The following is a 20,904-nucleotide window of genomic DNA, read 5'->3' as shown; positions in this document are numbered from 1 at the left end:
AACTGATTCATTTACATAAATTTAGTTTCTGATTAAAATTGCCTACTGGTGTATTTTATAAGATTTCTTATTTTAAAACTTCATGTAAAAATTGGTATCTTTATGCATATGCAAATTAATATTTAGAGGCTATATAATTCATGTGATACTTTGGAAGTTTCCACAAATTGCTTGGATCAATTTCATTTTTGTATAGACCAATAAAATTATTATTTTTTTTATTTCATAAGTTAAAGCTTTAGAAACGGGAATGTAAACCTGAAGCTGTTCAGATTGACATGCAGCATAAAGAATAAAAGAGGAAGAAAAGAAAAATACATGCAAAGACATGGATCACTTTTGATGTAATATAAAGTGCAATTATATTTTAATTGGAATAATAATTACAGTCATTTGATTTATTAAAAAAATATAGCAAAGAGAAGGCTTAAATAGGTTTTGCTTTATTGTTTTTTTTTTTTTCTCCCCCAAAGTTCTTATTACAGATCTGACAAAAACACTTCTGTCTGTGGGAGGACTGAGCAGTTTCTTTGTACCCCAGCACATCCTTCCCCCAACCCTTTGGGCAACCTTTCTGTTTAAAGGAAACAGACTTCACCTGACAGTAGTTTCCCTAGATGAAGCACCCCAGCGCCTTGGAAATTCCCAGATTTTATAAAATGATTATAGGTAGACTGTTGTGCAATAGCAAACCCAGAATCAGAAACTCCTCTATATTTCCCTTTCTGTGTATTCATATATGTCACTGGCTTAGTGCATGGGAAACATCGATTGTAGAAGTAAAAGTCTTATCCTGGAAGGTGATTTTAATTTCATTTATTTTCCCTAAAATATTCCATGGCATTGGAACAGGTTTTAATTTTTCAAAATCCCTGCTCCTTAACGAGAATGTTTGTTTGGCAACTACTAGTTGTCAGTTTGGAATTTTAGCATGACACTGATCTACTGTTGTGTTCATTAAAGCATAACTCCTAAGTCAAATGCACTTTATTTTGGAATACGTAATCTTGTGTGCTGAGATAGACAGTTTCTTCCAAAAAAGTAACTCTTCTATTTAAATATTGAGTGATTTAATCAAATTTGCACAATTAATGTTAGAGACCATATTGAGAATTTCAAATATGTTATGCTGTTTTTTTTTCACTTCTATATTCTGCTTTAAATAGAGTTCTTTAAACTCAACTCAGTGGTAAGGGACGCAGTCTCATGAGACATAATCGTGTGCATGTCTGATCACCAGGACAGCACTGTGAGAGTGATTTGGGCTTACCACCATGAAGATGCTGGAGAAGCTGGTCCCAAGTACCATGACTCCAATCGGGGGACCAAGAGTCTACGGTTACTGAATCCTGAGAAAACCAGTGTGTTGTCTACAGCCTTACCATACTTTGACCTGGTAAATCAAGACGTAAGTTTTTTTTTCTTTTGAAATGGTTGTTGCTAGTTGCCAACCAGTCAATTCTTTATGATTGTAGGGGTGGGGTTTTTGAAACTGTACAAGAATGTTTGTTTAAAATATTGTGTTTAATAACATGTCAAAAGAATGTGACTTTGTGTTCCCCTTCCTTTTTATTAAGACAGGTTCCCATCCCAAACAAAGGTACAACATATTGGTGCCAAATGTTTAAGATTCCTTTATTCCAAGAAAAGCATCACGTAGTAAAGGTATGTGACTCACTCACAAGCCAAACTTTGTATGAATGGAGGAAGAAATTCTTGCCCTTAAAAATTTGTAAAAAGAAAATAATAGTAATTTTCGTTTATGTGAAAGTTATTTAGAAAACAAAAAACTAGCTTGGCTGACTCACACATGGTCTTAAGAGTCACTGGATTTAATGAAAAAGTTTGGATTGTAGCCAGTATTTTGGTTTTTATCTCCTCTTTTACATGTCAAAGGTAAAAGTTTTGGAATGCATTTGAATACCCCTAATTATTTCTTCAGGAAATATTTCTATAATTGTTATTGCTGGAATTGCATTTTTAAATAATGTACCATACTTTTGTGCAAATAATGCTCACTTTCTACATTTGTTTGCCAACCATTCCCTCCCCCGTGAGGTATTTTCATAAGTGGCTGGCAAACAGATGTAAAAGGTTCATGTTATTTGTGTAGAAATATGTTATATTGTTTAAAAATGCAATTTCAGCAATAAAAATTGTAGAAATAGTTCCTGAAGAAATAATTAAAGAGAAATTACTCCAAAGAAGGTTATATTCCCAACCAATATTGTTTGAGAATATCTGCTTGAATGAAAATATTGGATATTGTCATAAAAATAATAGTTATTGTATCTTTTTGAAAATTGGAAAAAAGAAAATCAGTAGAATTCTACAGGATTAAAAAATACAGAATTAGGTAATAAATAAGCCTGGTTTGCCTGTGGCGTATAATTCTGTCCCATCCCCAGGATGGGCCCTACAACAATTTTGCATTCAGTTGGTGAATGAAACAAGTATTTTGGAGAAGTTACAGGTCCCTGGCTCTGTGCTAGGGATTGTTGGCAGTTCTACAGTGGCTGAAGATATATGATCTATGCTCTTAAAGAACTTACAGTGAGATTGTGGGTGACATGGCAAAGATAGAAGAAAGAATAAAATAAAATTAGATAGTACAGACAAAATCCTGTAAACATTCAGAAAAATTGAAAGCCAGGCCAGACAATGCCTCTTTCTTGTCAGCCCCCAGACCATGTAATGAAGCATTCTGGATGTGACGAAGGAATAAACCTCTAGACTCTGAAATCTAGAGGGACATATGAAGGTTCGAATCACAGGTCCGCTGTTGTATTAAATGCTCTCAAGTAAGTTCTCAGGTAACACACAGGCCTCCGTTTCTTCATCAGTAAAAGGTGGGCAGTCATAACACTTTCCCGACCAACTCCAACACATTTTGGCAGAGATGGAAACACTGAGTGAGCACATTCTATAAAGGGTTCACATTTTAAATTTCTACTATATTTGCCCAGTTGCACAGACCTGCCTTTTGTTTACAGAATGATTCACAACTGTGTAGAGCCAAGAGGGGTAGGTTGAGGGAATGTTTACTGAATTAGTGCGTAGTCCCAAGTATTTGTAGGATATTTTTGCCATCGGAAGACTCACCATTACTGTGACAGCGTATGAGTCATTTACCTCTGTGCAGTAAGTTATTTTCTACTTTTGTGCCTGCGAAGGAGAAAATGCAAATTCTAGTCTTCTAACCCTTCATACAGTGCCTAAGTTCTTCTCTTATGCCAACAAAATGTCTTTTTCAGAAAAGAGACTGTTATATTTATATCATGTTCTACTGTGTGTCATTTGCCGTTAAATTTAATTGGAACCTGGTTTACGAGGCAGATGTAAAGCTGCAGGTTCAGAAATGAAAACAAATGCCCCACAAAAATTTCCTGTATTCGTTTTTCAGTAAACATTAATTGATAGGATTTAAAGTCCTTAACCACTTACGTGAATGCATTTTTTTTTGTCTTGGTGTTATAAATATTAAGTTGAGTTGAATGAAATAAAAGTAATTGCTTGTTCACATTTAAGGGAGGCAGTGTATGTTCTTGCCCTCTATGTGGGATTATTTTCTTGGTACCTGTTCTAAGAATTCTTTGCCAGCTTTCCTACCACAAGCATATCACTGTAATACTCAGCTAAGTGGGCATCTATTACCAAAAGGTGTGCTTGGAATTAAGTACTGTTGGAATCATGTTTCTGTCATCAATAGGCATTTATATCCAGAGGGATCTCTTGATAGGTTTGACTTGAAAGGTTTTCAGCAATTTTGGAGTATTCGAAGGTCGATTGAATGACCAAAGTTCTTTACCCTGAGCAAGAGGGGATTTGAGGGACCGTAGGTCAGAGAGGTGTGTTTATTAAAACTTTTGTTCTTGGTAAGGGAAAAGGGTTAGTGGCTAGAATTTAAAATTTTATTTCTTAAGAGTACCACTTAGAGGTTAGACTCCTGAGCTTTTTGTTATGTCCTAAAATATTTTTAAAGTTAAGTATTATAAAACATTTTCCTCATAATTTTTCTTGAAAATGAACTCAAATAGGATTATATATATATATATATAAACTCTACTGGGAAAATAAAAATGTATGTGGCATAAATTGTTTTGAGACGCTCTTGCAAAATCAGTTTTAATTTGTAGCTTAAGTCAAGTTGCAATAAAATTTAATACGTTTTTAAAGTAGAATTCATAGGTCTAAGTTTACCTTAAGAAATGATCTAATTTCCATGTTCTTTTTTCCTAGCAGGGATGGTTTGTAATACTTGAAGAAAAGCATATCCTCTATTTATAGAATCAAGGACTCATATGTTTTGAAAAGCCATCCAACTAAATGCTTCTCCATATCCCTTACTTTATGTCCCACAAATCACTGTATCAAGAAACTTCAGTTCTTCTCTGACAACCAAAAAGTGCTTTCTCAGAAAAGAGAGCATTGCTTTTATATTGCATTATATACTGTTGGTCACTCGTAGTGTCTTTAAGAACATACTGATTAGAGTAGTATTGTGAGAAATCAATTTCTTGTCTTGACTGAAATGCAAACAAAAAAATAGTTTATATTTTCAGTTTAAATATTGATAGTACTGCCCAGTACACATTTTGTAGTTATGATGACTGTAGATAAATAAAATATATCAGTAGTTTGATCATGAATATATTTGATGGGAATGTCTAAAATTCAAAATATTAACTACATTTGTAATTTAAATTATAATGAGGTAATGATAAAATTATTTACTTGTAAAATATGAAATAAAAAAGTGATTTCTAAAATTACTAAATTATAAAAAAACAAAGCTAAATAATTTTATCTGCAGGAAAGATGGGATTATAATAAAAAATATTGGTAATTCTTATTCTCTCATGATTCTAGTTTATGATATGTATTATGATTCTTGCAAAAAATGTTTAAAATGTTTGTATTTGCAGAAAACAGCAGATATGGAGATTGTAGAAAAGAGAATTCTTGATAATTTCTATTAAAACCACTCTTCTCACATGAAATAATCTCTGATCTCACACTTGAGACCTACTGTGCAGCTAAATGTGTGACACTACCCTAAATTTAAAATTTTTAGAGGTAATTTTTTTCTCTTCTCTTGAATCAAGAGTCATATCATTATCACAATAGTAATGATTGGATATGTTCTGCTAGAAGCTTCGGTCATCAGTTGGTACAACACACTGCTTCTTTAGGGGAGCTTTTATTGTCAGGGAATTTTTATAGATAAGGATTATCTATTATTTAAGGCTAGAAAAACTTCTAAATTCATTCATTTAAGCATGATGTGTCTAATTCAACTTAATAGTTATTGAGGTCTATTATGTTAAAGAGAAGAAAAAAGAAAAATAGCCAGGCAGAATCATCATTCTTTAGTCCTATCCCCTTAAAAGACCATCTGCTTAGTACATGGAGGCAGTAAGCCTTGCATTCTGGCAGGTGAGTTTTTCACTCCTGTGGTCCGGGGTTTGAATCCTTTCTTTCTGTGTATTAATAGTGTAACCATGGGAAAGCAATTAACCATGCAAAGCTCAGTTTTCTCACTTAAATGCATGGTACTTCCCTTATGGAATTGTTTAGATTAAGGATTATGTAGGAGACTTTATTAGCGCTTAACACCGTATCTGACACATAGAAACACTTTTTAAACCCCAATCTAATTATCAGGCCATTTATTTTCAACGTATTGCTCTCTGGCATTTCATTGAAAACTACTATTTAGTGAGGAGGTGCAGAACAGGATAGAGCGGTGTCCCAAAAGGCTGGCCATTGTTGGTTTAAGGGAGGAAGTTATTTACTTTTCTGTGTCTGGGCTTCCTCGTCTGGAAAATGGGAATAATAATAGTACTTACCTAATAGAATTGTTATGACTATTAAGTTAATCACATAAGTTTAATATTTGTAAAGTATGTATCTGGATCACTCCCTGGCACATAGGTTTGTTTAATAAAGTAAATAAAATTATGTCTTAGATCCCTAGCAATACACAATCGCTGATCTGTTGATCTTGTTAGGTTTCTGGGTTGCCGAAGGTTACCAGATCAGCCAACCTATTTTAGACAGAGTTTCAGATAAAATCTAGGTTGTCAATCATTCTTTCTGTTTTGGAGAAATATGAAGTTGAAGTAAACAAAACACTATCATTCATTATCAATAAATACAGGAAGAGAATGCTAGGCTTTATTACTTGCTACTGAACAGAACATTTTTCTTGCCATAAAATTAGATGCTACTGTTTTCTTTTATTGGTGGCATTCATAAATCTGAACTGTTTTATTTGGGGAATATTTTCTAGAAAAAAAAATCTAGGAATAATTGGCATTGAATAACCATGAAATGTCTTTAAAGCCAGAGTATTGTATAACTGTGAAATATTCACTTGAAAATCTATTTTACTATGATAGGTATGTAACATGAATATTTGACTTTTTATACTATGTTAAATCACAGCCTAGTTTCCCTTTTTAAAATAAAAGGACACCCTCAAATGGAGAACATCAGCATGAATGCATTTCTGAAATGTCAAATATTATAGAGGGTTTCCATTTCTGAAAATGTGTAAGGCTTTAAGGTTAAATTTAATAAACTGCGGGAATTTGAGTATTCTCAGTATGTGTCAAAGTACATGATTTTACAACTATTAGAATTATCTTTCCTCTGTCAATATAGTTCCTTCTTTTTTTTTTCCTGAAATGACATTTCAAAAACATATTGTAATGGATGTGGCAATTTTAGCATTTTGATTTTTCATCAGGATGCATTTTCATGACTCTGCACTTCACTTTTTCGTTCTTTTTTCGTGGGTTAACCTTCTGCTTCATTTTATTATGTGGGAGACTCTGTCTAGCCAGTAAGTGTTTGGTGGACACTGTTGACTGAATGATTATGTTTTTACCCATTTCCATTCCAAATCTGTACTGTTTGTTTTTGCTCACTGATATTTCCCTTTTAACTTTACTGATTTAACTGTGTGTCCTAAATGCAAATATTTACATCTTTGTATCTTTAGATAGATCTGTTTCCCATGTTGAGATGAATGAATTTTCCAAATATGCTTCACGTGAAAATACTTTCCGTCCTTCTTAAATACTTTGCAACACCATATGTGGCTATTAAATTCTTAATACCAATGCATTACCAATAGCACCTGTGGATTTTGTCACTGACAAAATGGATAATTCTTAATCTTCTAGAAAAAGTTGAGCTATAAAATTATAAGACTCATTTAATCCCCTTCTTTGGGAATTTGTCATACAAAGTCTATAAATACCATAAGAATTTTATCCCTTATATCTAAGCATATCTGAAGTTTAATACATCTTTTATGTACTACAGAAAAGATGAAATACTCAGGCATTTAATGTGGCTGAAACTACAACTTTGGTCAGAAAAAGTTAGGAGCTCTTGCCCCTAACACTAATGATTTGCCTCAAATTAGTGTATTTTAAAGATTACTGACTTAGATTGCCCAGTGTTGTAAAGCTTGCTCCAGATCCTCTTGGGTTACATCCACTTCACAGAAACATTTGGGATTTTCTAGCTACATGGGTGTTCTTAATAGTGACTTGACCATACAAGGTAATTCAGTGCACTTTGAAAGCATGTCTTTTCATGGAAGTGATTTATTGCTAACTGTCACTAATTAGCTTTCTGACCCTGGAGAAAGTGCTTAACCCTGGTCCTCAGATTCCTCGTCTATAAAATAAAGGGATTGGATCAGATGATCTCAATTGGCTCTTTGTACTTCAAACTTTCTATGACTTAATGAAAACTAAAAGTGGAATCTGCTGTGGTTTTGGATGCCCTGTGTCTGAGTTCCTGACAAGCTTGCTTCTCACAGTTCTGGGTATGCCAGAGCGAAAATGCTTAGGGCCTCACTGCCTCCCTTGAAGCCAGACATCTCTTTTCTAGCCCCTTAGGCATAAGCTCTCAGAGCATATATTCTGAGGTGTCCCACTGCTTTCCAGAGTTTACACAAATATCCTAGAATTCCCAGGAGAATCCAGAATGTCACATCTCTGGCTTCTTGGTCTATTGAAGAAAATAAGATGACTTTTTTTCTTTCTAAAGAGGCTCATAGAGTTTCTTATTTCTGGCCTATGAACCACTTAATATTTAATCTTTAAATTCCCATGTAATTCACTGGTCCTGTTACTGATATTATCTAATGACTATTAAGTATTTATTAAAAAAAAAAAAACTAAACCCATTGCCATCGAGTCGATTCCGACTCATAGCAACCCTATAGGACAGAGTAGAACTTCTCCATCAGGTTTCTAAGGAGTGCCGGGTAGATTCGAACTGGTGACCTTTTGGTCAGCAGCCATAGCACTTAACCGCTATGCCACTAGGGTTTCCAGGTATCTATAACAAGTGCTTAATAAGACACAAAGAAAGTGGAAATTTAAAAGCATTAACATCAGATCAAATTATGAAACCACAAACCTTTACAAAGTTCATATTGTCTAGTGCCTAAGGCAGCACTGGTGGGGTCAGACCACATGGCTGAAACCCTGCCTCCACAATTTACCAGTGTGCGATCTAAGGCAAGCAATTTAACCTCCATGAGTCTTAGGGTTCCCTCGGAAAATAACGTTAATAATAGTACTTGTCTCAAATGATAGTTGTTTGTATCAAATGAGATAACTCATTAGCACACTTATATGTTTGGCGTGAAGTAGATAGCTCAATAAGCAGTAGTTAGATTCCAAATTTACTTTGGCTTTCAGGTACTTTTTAAATCTCGGTGACAGGTTGGTACAGTACTTGAGGAGGGGCTTTGGAGATAGGTAGGAGTTTTTTCTAACTAGGTTAGAATTTGTAACTCTGCTTTTCATTAGCTGTATGACCTTGAGCAAACTAACCTGTCAGAGCTTGTGTCCTCACTTGAGAAGTAGGGAAAATGCTTTCTAAGGACGCTTAAATGAGTACAAGTGAAAACACCTGTTGGATAATAGCTTGTGTTCTTCGCTTGATGGGGATTATAGAGAGGGACGGCTAAAACTTCATCTAGTATTTTCTCATACTCAGAGTTGGGCTGCACTGAAGCCACCGTAGTCAGTAAGTCCGTATTATATTTTGAAGAAAAGATTCCCTGGGAATTAGATTTCATAGCTTGCTTCCATTACTCCAAACCAAATGAAATTTAAGCTAATTTCCTCCTGTTCTTGTCTAAGTAAGGATAAGAGCCAGCTGGCGACTCTGCCCTGGAAACTATTCTTTCACATTCTTAGGTCACCCATTAGCCTTCCTTTCTATGACTTTAAATAATTCCATTTTCAACAGACAGAAAAGATATTTATTTTTCCTAGTTCTTCTATCACCCGACTCTACCCCAATCTACTATGCTTTTTTTCAAGTAACCTAAAGGTTTGGATGACATAATTGGAAAGTATTAGCACATGTACTGGTAATTACGGGCAATAAATTTGGCAAGTAATTAAATTAATAGCAGTTTTATTGAAAAAAAATAAGAACTTTATGTTGAATTCTAAGTGTTGATGACACAATAGGATTAAGAGATATGGTAACATAAGATATGAATAACTTTCACTTACATATAGGGAGGTATGAAGTAAGATACATACATCTTTTGCTACTTTAAATACATTATCTCAATATAACTTAGCCTCCCATGAGGTAAGTTGAATTACTTCCACTCACCAGATAAATGAATCCACTTTCCGAAGCTAGAGGATGTTTCTCTATATGAGTCTATTAGCCTAGACCTTATAATTTTTCAAGATGATGTGTGTTACAGTGAAAAATAATTTGTGCAGGAGAGATGTCTGATAGCTTATATCCAGCCATGGGCCCTTGGAGTAAGCTTTTCAGAGCCTAGGTTGCTTTTGAGAGCTACAAGATCAGGGCATAGACCAAGGGCAACATGAGTTGATTCCACCACAACCTTCCAGAGACATCAGTTCAAAGATTCTAGGAATTGACTTAGACCCAGTTGGATGAGTGCAAGTTCACAGAGGCCTGGCGTTTTCAGCCTTGGGGGTTGGAAAACGCTCATTAACAATCTATTTTAATTGTGATTTAGGAAGTCAATTTAAGTGAATTACAGTTAAAATGATTAGGCTAAAGATTATGAATATGGTTACAAAAAGGGACAGAACTGTTAAATCTCAGAGATGATATTATGAAAAGAGAAATTGGAAATAACTTCTGTGGAAAAAAAGGTAATGAGCTGCAAATCTCATTCGACACGTCTTGTAGCATAAGGATCTTTAAAAAGAAACCAACAGCCTTCTGCTTAAGCTAAGTTAAAATCCTCTTTGGAATGAAGTAAAAAATAATGGTAAAGTCCTGGTTTATTCCTCTTCACCTATTGTTATTGGGTGTCTTTGAGTCTATGCCAACTCACAGTGACCCTGTGTGACAGAGTAGAATTGCCCCATAAGGTTTTCTGGGCTGTAGTCTTTATGGGAGCAGATTGCCAGGTCATTCTCCTGCAGAGCAATGAGTGGGTTCGAATTGAAACTCCACCCTATTGATTAGCAGTCACATGCTTAACCATTGGCACCATCAGGGCTCCCTCTTCACTGTAATGGTCTATAAAAAGATACTTTTGAAAATAAATACTAGCATTTCATTTGGCAGTTAAATCTATGGCAAAACACCTAGAGAAACCAAAATCAATCAGTTGCTGTAGAGTTGATTTCGACTCATGGGAACCCTATGTGTTGCAGGGCAGAACTGTGCTCCACAGAGTTTTCATGGCTGTGAACTTTTTGAAGCAGATCACCAAGACTCTTTTTCTAGGGACCTCTGGGTGGGTTTGAACCACGAACCTTTCAGTTAGTAGCTGAATGCTTTACTGTTTGCACCACCCAGGGACTCCACCTAGAGAAAAAAACAAACTTGTTGCCGCCAAGTTTATTCCGACTCACAGTGACCGTATAGGACAGAGTAGAACTGCCCTATGGGGTTTCCAAGGAGTGCCTGGTAGAATAGAACTGTCAGCCTTTTGGTTAGCAGCCATAGCTCTTAACCACTATGTCACTAGGGTTTCTCACCTGGAGAAAAGTATCTTAAAAACCAGAAAAGATGTGGAGGTCGTGAGAGCTAGAAGTGGTGGTATCTCAGATGGCCTAAGAGCCAGACTGAAAGTTCAGGTTCTAACTTTGCCATCAGCCCTGGTCAGCTGACGATTACGGAGTCGGCATCATGGAGCTTCTCAAGCAGCTGAATTCATGTTCATGTGGTGAAAACTGTGAGAGCCGAAACACAATGAGACTGCCTTATTTTTCCAAGTTTCGCAAGTTCTTCCATCTTTGCTAGGGTGCTTAACAGTTTCCTTTTGCTGTCTGTTAAGAATCTTGCCTCATAAATGCCCAGTGAGTTTTCCTTTTCTGACAGGTTTCTGCATTACACAGCATTTCACAGGGTTTATAGTAATACAGTTCAAAGACCATCACTCTGTATAACTCAGAGATTGCTCTCAGTGATCTCTAATCCTTAAAATTCTATGAGTTCTTTAGTTATATATTGGAATTGACAGTCTTGAAATTTATAAAATAAATAGCAAAATGGGCTGTAAAAAAAAAACAGGAATAAAGATAATTTTTGTATGTGTCTCTGTAGGATATAATATGCTGGTTTTGGTGTCTGTTTTCCATGTAAAAAATTGTATCCCTATCAAAACAGATTGATGCCCATTATTTCCCTATTGATGCAGCAGTGAAATTTTTTATGGTTTTTAGGAATGAAACTGTTAGCAGTTAGCAGGAAAAATTATATATGTAGTGCAAACTCACTTTTAATAAATGAGGTATTTAAGATTCAAATTTATAAAAATCTATGAATTGGGAATAGTTTTATACAACCTTTCAGCAAGTTATAAAAGGCCGCATGGTTGTTTTCCTTAAAATATTGGGGTTTCTTGGTGCATTTCCTGTCAGTGTATTTCTCTCTCATATCTTGAGATTATGGATAAGAGTTTAATAATATATCTGTTTTATAAAGGAAATATTACATTAACATATCAAAAACTTATACTTACATCTTGCTTCATTGAATAATGATTTTCTTTGATGCATAACTAAGAGTGAACAATACAGTCATCAGGACCAGATCTTTAGGATGGAATCCAGACCTTTGTTACGGTGGTAGTTATTGCTGTCATTTGAAAAGCTCCCCAAGTGCTCTTAGACTCCTGGTTAAGAATCATTGTTTTAGATTTATTAAAATTTCCCAGGAGACTGCATATTTTATAGCATGTAGCAAAATACCCTTTATATTAAGAAGCATTAATATATATGCTGTTGTAATAATACACTGTTGTCTTCAGTAAATATTGTGCACAACACTGAACACCTACTATTCAAATGCAGTCTGTTAGGCGTCTGCACATATGGAAGATTTAAGTGATTTATCGTTCTAAGATACTTTACTCCTTGCTACGTTTCTTATTTCTTTGTGGAAATGGAGAGGCAAAAACACCAGCTGTTTCCTGGAACCACAGCTGACTTTCGTTATAAAATTTAAACATGACTTAATTCAGATATAATGGATAATCTCTTCTATGAAGGGAAAAGAATTTATGTTCTATTGAAATATAGACATTGAAGTTAACTCTATATATTGATATTTTATGTGTGGGGCACATTTTAGAAATTGTATGCTGAAGACTACCTCACTGATCTTAAAATGCATTCCATTACAGATAAAGAGAGATCTTTGCCTTCCTGAAGTATCACTGAATTGCTCCATATGGCATTTTAAATATTAAGAAAAGGCCCAAAAAACCCATTGCCGTCGAGTCGATTCTGACTCATAGTGACCCTATAGGACAACTGCCCCATAGGGTTTCCAAGAGCACCTGGTGGATTCGAACTGCCGACCTTTTGGTTAGCAACAGTAGCACTTAATCACTATGCCACCCACCAAAAACCCACTGCCGTCGAGTCGGTTCCAACTAACAGCGGCCCTATACCACCAGGGTTTCTTAAGTAAAGGCAGAACCATGCAAATAACTGTTAGCAAGTATCTAAATGCTACCGAGAGCCTCTGGGTCTTTAGCTTGGCCTGAGGAAGTCCTGAGACTATAGGAGAGGTGCTTTGGTTTGTGATGTGTTTCTGAAGTCAGAGGTGTACTTAACATGTTCACTGTATATCTGAATCAGCTGGAAAACACCCCTTCACATGACAGCTCTGAACTGCAAAGAACAGTCAAAATACACAGTATAGGCAGTAAACCTACACTAGGGTTGCTATGAGTCGGCATCGACTCGACAGCACTGGGTTTCTAGGGGTTTGGGTAGGCAGTAAAAGTAAAGCGAAGGAGAGAGCAGTGCGGGTTCAAGCACAGTCCCGTGGCATATAACATAGAAAGAGTGATTTGGGAAAAGTCTAAAGTAGGTGGATTTTAGGTAGGGGTGGGGGAACTGAAGGAACAGAGACTTGAAGTTGGAGATGAGTTGTGGGTGTGGTGAGGATGATAAGTAGGCGGCTTCTCTGTTGATGTGTTTAAATGCCAAAAGGAAATAAGATAATAATAAGAACCAACGTGTATTGAGAGCCTTGTACTTTTGTGCATCAACTTGATAATCCTCAGAACAAACTACGTAGTAGGTCTTAGTGGTATCCTCATTTTACAGATGAGGACACTGAAGCCTGGAGAGGTAAGTTGCCCATTGCTAATAATTTTTCCAGTTGTATATTTTTTCCTGAGGAAGATAGTGTATTTTAAAAATCAGAAGGTATGAGCACATTTGCTGATTTAGCTTCAAAACATGACTTTTAAGTCTGTGAAAAGCAGGAGATATCCACGGACCAAAGAATAAGACTTGCCGCAGCATCCAAGTCCTCAAGTGTTACACACTGGAAGTATTACACACGGGTCTGTGCGGACGCCCTGTTTGGGCCCACATGAAGCAAAGAATAATTGATGTTGCAACGAACATCTGCTTGTGCTAGAGCCCACTAGCAGCTGCTGGCTAAACTGTAAATCCATAGTCTAGTTCTGTGAGATTAGGATGCAAAATCTCTACAGCTATTTGTTGTCAGGGAAACTGCATTTTTTGATCAGGGAATGCCTTGACCATACCAAAGCCCCCAGTGTGAAATATTGAAAAGAACTCCAGACTATGGCCTTTAGGACCTAAATGGTGGCACTGATTTTATCTTGAATGATACCATTGTGTGGCTTTTATCCTCAGGCCTGAACTTACACATTTTACAGAGTGTTAAAACTCTGTCAAATTGGGTCATACCCTAAAACAGAAATCAAGGCCACCTCTTAATTGCACGCATATGCATGTCACCATTTAGCCCTTTAAAGTAAAGCCGCAGGCAGTTCTTCAGATAAGGCTGATGGCCGTTTAGCGCTTGTGGAAATGAAGGGCTCTGCCCTCGAGCTACAACGACCTGACTCTTGAGTTTCTTGGTAGAAATGGATGCGCATTCTCATTGTCAACATTCGTCATGTTTACTTAATAGTTTAAGTGTATCTATGTGGGGTCCATTTCACTGATGCGGTTTGTATGATTTAGCTTCTCATTGTATTGTATCATGAGTCTAATAGGGATCTCAAGAGGTTACTTATTTATTGCCCATGCCTTGAAAAATATTGCCTTTAAACCATCTTCCAAAGATGGATATTTGTTTCTCCTAATTAATAAAATTTTCCACAGACTTTTAAAAATCATCTTTATTAGTGAGATTGGGTGTTTTCTCTAGAATAGTTGGTTGTAACCATATTATCTTCAAGTTAAAACTAGTGTTTGTGGATAGAAACAGAACACAGCCTTTTTCACAAGAATCAATAGGATGGCCTGTTACTGAATATGCCCCTTTGCTTTTCTCTTGATTTTTATGATCTTGGTGTCAGTATACTCGTATGTTAAATAGGAACACTTTAGTAATTCCTGTCTTAGAATTACTCTGAAAGTGATGTACACAATATTGAATTCTAGAAAACAAATATTTATTGATCGTTTACTATATTCCAGATGCTGCTTTACTTACTACGTTCTTAGTTATCTAGTGCTGCTAGAACAGAAACACCACAAGTGGGTGGCTTTGATAAGTAGAAATTTATTTTCTCACAGCTTAGAAGGCTAGAAGTCTGAATTCAGGACTCAGGCTCTAGGGAAAGGCCGTCTCTCTCTGTGTACTCTGAGGGAAGGTTTTTGTCTCTTTTCAGCTTCTATTCTAAGGTTCTTTTGCTATTATATAGCGTGTATCTTCCCCTCCATTTTTGCTTGTTTGCTTCTTAATCTGCTCTTTTATATCTCAAAAGAGACTGATTTAAGACAGACGGAGCACTTAATATTGCCACATTAACATAACAGAGAAAACGTATTTCCAAATGCGATTATAACCATAGGTTAGGATTTACAACACATATTTTGGGGGAATACAGTTCAGTCCATAACAGCTACTTACACCATTTTCCAGATGAGAAAACTAAGAGTCAGAAAAATTAGGTATCTTCCCTAATGTCACAGAGTTAGAAAGTGACAGACCTAGGGTAGGAAATTCTAATGCCCAAACTCTTGCCGTTGTGGTAGACTCCTTTTTCAGTGCAATGTGTTACACACTCAGGTATTATTAGTATTATAAAATATCATCTACTTAGTCTAGCTGTGGGATTTTGAAAAATTAATTTATCTGAGCCTAAATTTAGAGGGCCCTCTCTTTCGAGTCGCATAGACCTAGACTCACATCCTGGCCTTACCACTTACACTTACATGACCTAGGATAATTTACAGAATTTCCTCGACCTTCACTTTCCTTATCAGCAAAATGGAGATCCTACCTCTTCACAAGATTATTGTGAAAATTATTTGAAAATGTTTATAAAGCACCCGAGGCATGATAGATTCTAGGTCCCCTCCTTTTACAGGACTTTGTTTTCCCGTAACATTCTAAACATTGTTTGCTTTTGTCAACAGTTTTTTTCTTGGTTGTAGAAAATGTAGTTGTGAAAAAACAGTCTTCTCTGTGTGGTTAATTGGAGCCCTGGTGCCACAGTGGTTGAGAGCTCCAAAAGATTGGTGGTTCGAATCTATCAGCTGCTCCTTGGAAACCCTATGGGGCAGTTCTGTGCTGTCCTATAGGATGGCTGTGAGTTGAAATCGATTAGATGGCAACAGGTTTGGTTTGGTTTTATCCAGTTAACTAATTGAAACTGGGAGTTAAATTTAGGTCATGTATCCCAAGTTGCTGTTACTTATCTGTGTGTTTCTTTCAGTGTATGGAATATAGAAGAATTACAGGGTAAAAAATGTAGCCAAGATTAATATCCCTTTCTACTGTGTAATCTTTTGCAAATCTATAGTAAAGTATTTTTAGAGCTTTCAAGAAAGCTCCTAATTACCTGGATGTAATTATCCAATAATTTAGAGCAGTTTTGAAACTCACTTTGATTCCATTAAATTTTCTGTGAGACTTAAGAGAGGGAAAAATTGAAATGTATTTGTTTAAATCCACCTGGATTATATATGCTATATTAGTTCCTTTATAAATTGGAAATCACTCTGCACCCTCTCTGCTTTTTATTTCTATGTTCACTTTTAAGATAAAGATTAGTTCTTTGAAGAACTAGCCTGCCAAATGCATCTTATTTATTATGCAGTACAAGCTCTCATTGCCCATTTGTAAGATTCACAAGTAAATTAAATCTACAAGGGTAGGAAACTGTGTTCCTCTTTTTTTTTTTGATGATAAACAGGAAATGTCAGTACTCTGAATAATATTTTTCATTCATATAGCAAAATTTTCCAACAGATTGTTGGTTGGGTCACATTTTTTCCAACTGTATTTATTCCACATGCTAAAATATATTTTGTGGAATGATTTCTTTTTCAGCTTGAATTAATAATTATATGAACTGCACATGTGATATGATTATGCCGCTGAAATGGCCTTTACCAGTCTTGCAATGGGGTTACAACTGTTAAATCTTTATGCTTCCTCATTTAAAAGATTAAGGAGTTTGTTCTGCAGATGTTTTCTCAAGAGGACGTTTTAGATTTTATTATTTTTTTCTGTTTTGCATGAAGTCTGTGTCTACATGAACTGATTTGACATAATTAAAAATTTAAAACTGCATTTAATTAAGTTAATCCACTGCCTTTCAGTCAATTCTGACTCATAGTGACCCTATAGGACAGGATGGCACGGGACCGGGCAGTGTTTCATTCTGTTGTACCTAGGGTCGCTGTGTCGGAACCGACTCCACGGCAGCAACAGAACAGGGTAGACCTGACCACAAGGTTTTCAAGGCTGTAACCTTTATGGAATCTGTATGGAAGCAGACTGCCACATCTCTCTCCAGCAGAGCGGCTGGTGGGTTCAAACTGTCAACCGTAACTAACCAGAAAAATCCCATTGCCGTAGAGTCGATTTCAACAACTTGTGGGAGCTCTGTGGGACAGAGGAGACTGCCCCGTATGGGTCCCAAGGAGGAGCTGGTAGATTTGAACTGCTGACCTTCTGGTTAGCAGCCAAGCTCTTAATGACTGCACCACCAGGGCTCCTTTTAATTAAGCTACTTGGTGTTTTTGTTTTAATTTTAATACTGGAGTTTTTTTTTTCTGTTTTTAACGTATGTACTTATTTTATTTCCAATGTAATTTTTACTTCTATAACAAGTTAAAAAAATGAAAAGCATGTATATAAAAGAAAAATTAGTGGTGTTTCTTCCTCCAAATTCCACTTCCCTGAGGTAACCAGTGTTAACAGATTTATTTGTATCCTTCTGTAACTTCTGCTATGCTAAAGCAAACATGTACAAAATTATGTAGGATTTTATTGGGTTAATCTCCCTTTTAGAATACCTAAACTTTATCTGTCTGTCTCAGTATCTATGTCTATTCTACTGTGAAATTTGCTTTTTCAGCTTATCATCTTCATCATTATTCCAGGTCAGACTATAATGACCAACACATTCATTTTAAACTTTGTCCCTATTATATATAAAACACAATTTTTGCAGCTATCCCTGTAGAAGCACATTCAAGGTGATTCAGGTTTTTTGCTATTATAGACAGTGCTTCAGTAAATGTTCTGGTAAGTATATCCTTATGTATTAGTCCTTTCAGTTCTGTAGGATAGATTCCTAAATGCATTGATTCAAAGTTATATGCATTTCAAATTCTAATGTTTTTGTCAAGTTACTTTCTAAAGTTGACAAACTGGAAATGTGTGCATATTTTCTCAATCCTTTTCAAACACTGGATATTTCAGTCTTTTAAATTGATTGCCTACCGATTGGTGAAAAATAATATTTACGATTGTTTTAACTTGCTTTTCTCAGACTACTGGTGAGACTGATGCACTTTTTATTTATATTTCCTCTTTTGTGAATTTGCTATCCAACCCTTTACCAATATCTTTTTTAAACCTTTTTATTAAATTGCTTACATGAAAGTACACAAACACTAGTATATGAATCATTGAATTTTCACCAAGTGAGCTGACTCATGTTAACCAGAGTTCAGATGAAGAAATAGAGTATTACCAGCCCCCAGAAGTGGGCCTCCAGCCCTCTCCCTGGTGCTACCTCTCCGCAGAGGTAACTACTATTCTAACTTCTGTCGTTGTTTATTAATTTTGCCCATTTTAAACTTTATGTAGATGGAATCAAACAGTTGTACTCTTTTTGTGTTATGGCCCTTTTCCTCAACACAATGTGAGAGTCAGCTATGTTGTTGCATGTAGAAAATCATGTGTTCATTTTCATCTTTGTGTAGTGTTCCATTGCCTGAATACACCAGAATTTTTTAATCCATTCTTGTTAGTTAGCTGTGGCCGTGTACCAAAACACACTAAAATTTGTGAGCATTTATTATTATTTACAGATAGGCTGGGGGGTTCTTCTGTTCTTACTAAACTTAATCTTGGGTCTTGACCAGCTCGTGTTAAATAGACGGTTCTTTAATCATGACCGGGGTCTCTTATATGGTTGATGATCAGCTCCCTGTAGGCAGGTCTAGGAGGCCTCAGTTGGGGTAAGTGGGTTCTCCTTAACGGTGTCTTGTCCTCCAGAAGTCTAACTGGACTTAGACAAATGGTGGCAGCAAGCTTCTAAAAGAGAGAGCAGAGCTTGTAAGGTTGCTTTAAGGCCTGGTCTTGGGATTAACACACCATTTCTCTTACAAGTCACAAATCCAGCCTAGATATAAGGAATGAGCAATGAGATTCACCGTTTGTTAAAAGGAGCTGGGAAGTCACATTGTGGGGAAGAGAATTGGGGAGATTTTTATAATCAACTGGAGGAAAGTTTTGTAGTCAATTTACATGTCTTTCTACTATTCATGGATATTTGGGTGTTTCCAATTTTGGGGCTATGGCAATTAATGCTGCTATAAACACTGTCCACATGTTTTCCCTCCCTCCCTCCTCCCTCCCTTTCTTTCTTCCTTCCTCCCTCCCCTCCCCTTCCTCTCCTTTCTCCTCCTCCCCTCCCCTCCTCTGCCCTTTCTTTCCTTTCTTTTTTCCCATTATTATACTGTGTAGAACCTCCAGTACAATACTGAATAGAAATGGTGAGACTGGACTCTGTTCCTTCTCTTAGGGGAGGAAACAGTCTTTTACTATTAGGTATGATGTTAATTCTAGATTTTTCCTTGTCTTCCTGCATAGGATGACTCCGATTATATGAATATTAGTCTGCTGCCACTTCTAATGGAAACCCTGGTGGTGTAGTGGTTAAGTGCTACGGCAGCTAACCAAAAGGTCAGCAGTTCAGATCCGCCAGGCACTCCTTGGAAACTCTATGGGGCAGTTCTACTCTGCCCTATAGGGTCACTATGAGTTGGAATCAACTCGACAACAACGGGTTTGGTTTTTGGGTTGGCCACTTCTAGTCGTCTCACAGCTCACTGAAACTTTTTTTTTCCATTCTAAAGTTTTACTGGTGTATTTTCTAGTTCACCAATCTTTTCTCCTTCATTATCCAAAACCAGTTGCCCTTGAGTTGATTCCAACTCACAGCAATTGCATGTGTGTCAGAGTAGAACTGTGCCCCACAGGGTTTTTGACGACTGGTTTTTGGGAAGTAGATCATGAAGCCTTTCTTCCAAGGTGCCTCTGGGTTGACTCGAATTGGCAGCCTTTTGGTTAGCAGCTGTTTGCACCACCCAGCACCCAGAAACCTCCCCTACATTGTATAATCGGGCCTTAAGACAATGCACTGTATTATTCATCTCAGACCCTGTAATTTGAAACTCAGTAAGTTAGATTTGGGTAATTTTTTTATATCTTCCATGTCTTTACTTAATGTGTTCACTCTTTGCTCTATCTTCTTGAAAATGTGGAATACAATTATAGTAACCATGTTCATATCCTTGTCTACTATGTCTATTAATTGTGATTTCTGGGTTAGATTGATTTTGTTTTCTCCCCTTATAGGTTTTATTTTCCTGCTTATCTGCATGCCTGGTAATTTCTTATTTGATGCCAGACATTTTGAATTTTACTTTGCTGGGTGCTGGATATGTTTATATTCCTATAAATATTCCTGAGCTTTAGTCTGGGATGCAGTTAAGTTCCTTGAAATCAGACCTTTTGGGTCTTGTTTTCAGCTTCATTGTGTGCTAATTTTACCCACTAATAAACAAAATCCTTCTGAGTACTCTTACCTGAAATATGAGGTAAGTTATGAGGTTTTCTACTCAAACTATTAAGAAAAGGCACCATTTTCTCTCTGTGATCTATCTATTACCACTCTTCCTAATCCTTTACAGTGATTTCTCCCTGGCCTTGGGTATTTTCCTTATATGCATGGACTGATGAGTACTCAGCAGAGTAGTTGAAGGGACTTTGCAGATGTCCTGTGTTGCCACTCTTGTGTGGTTCTCTACTGTGCCATATTCTACTCTGTGAACTCCTATCTACTTGTCCTCTATGGACTCTCAGCTCTGTCTCTTCAATTCAGGGAGAATGACTTCAACC

General features: G+C 36.4%; 1 protein-coding gene across 1 annotated transcript in view; it reads left to right on the top strand.

Moving 5' to 3' along the window:
• The window catches only part of MOXD1 (monooxygenase DBH like 1), a 119,531-nt gene that overhangs the window by 27,681 nt on the left and 70,946 nt on the right, over positions 1-20,904 (top strand). The window contains exons 3-4 of the mRNA XM_064290913.1: positions 1,241-1,408; positions 1,582-1,665. Of these exons, the coding sequence (XP_064146983.1) occupies positions 1,241-1,408; positions 1,582-1,665 (252 nt within the window). The remainder of the gene's footprint in view (positions 1-1,240; positions 1,409-1,581; positions 1,666-20,904) is intronic.

This window comes from Loxodonta africana, chromosome 1, assembly GCF_030014295.1.
Source record: "Loxodonta africana isolate mLoxAfr1 chromosome 1, mLoxAfr1.hap2, whole genome shotgun sequence".
Classification (NCBI taxonomy): domain Eukaryota; kingdom Metazoa; phylum Chordata; class Mammalia; order Proboscidea; family Elephantidae; genus Loxodonta; species Loxodonta africana.
This window is presented reverse-complemented; position numbering and strand designations above follow the sequence as displayed.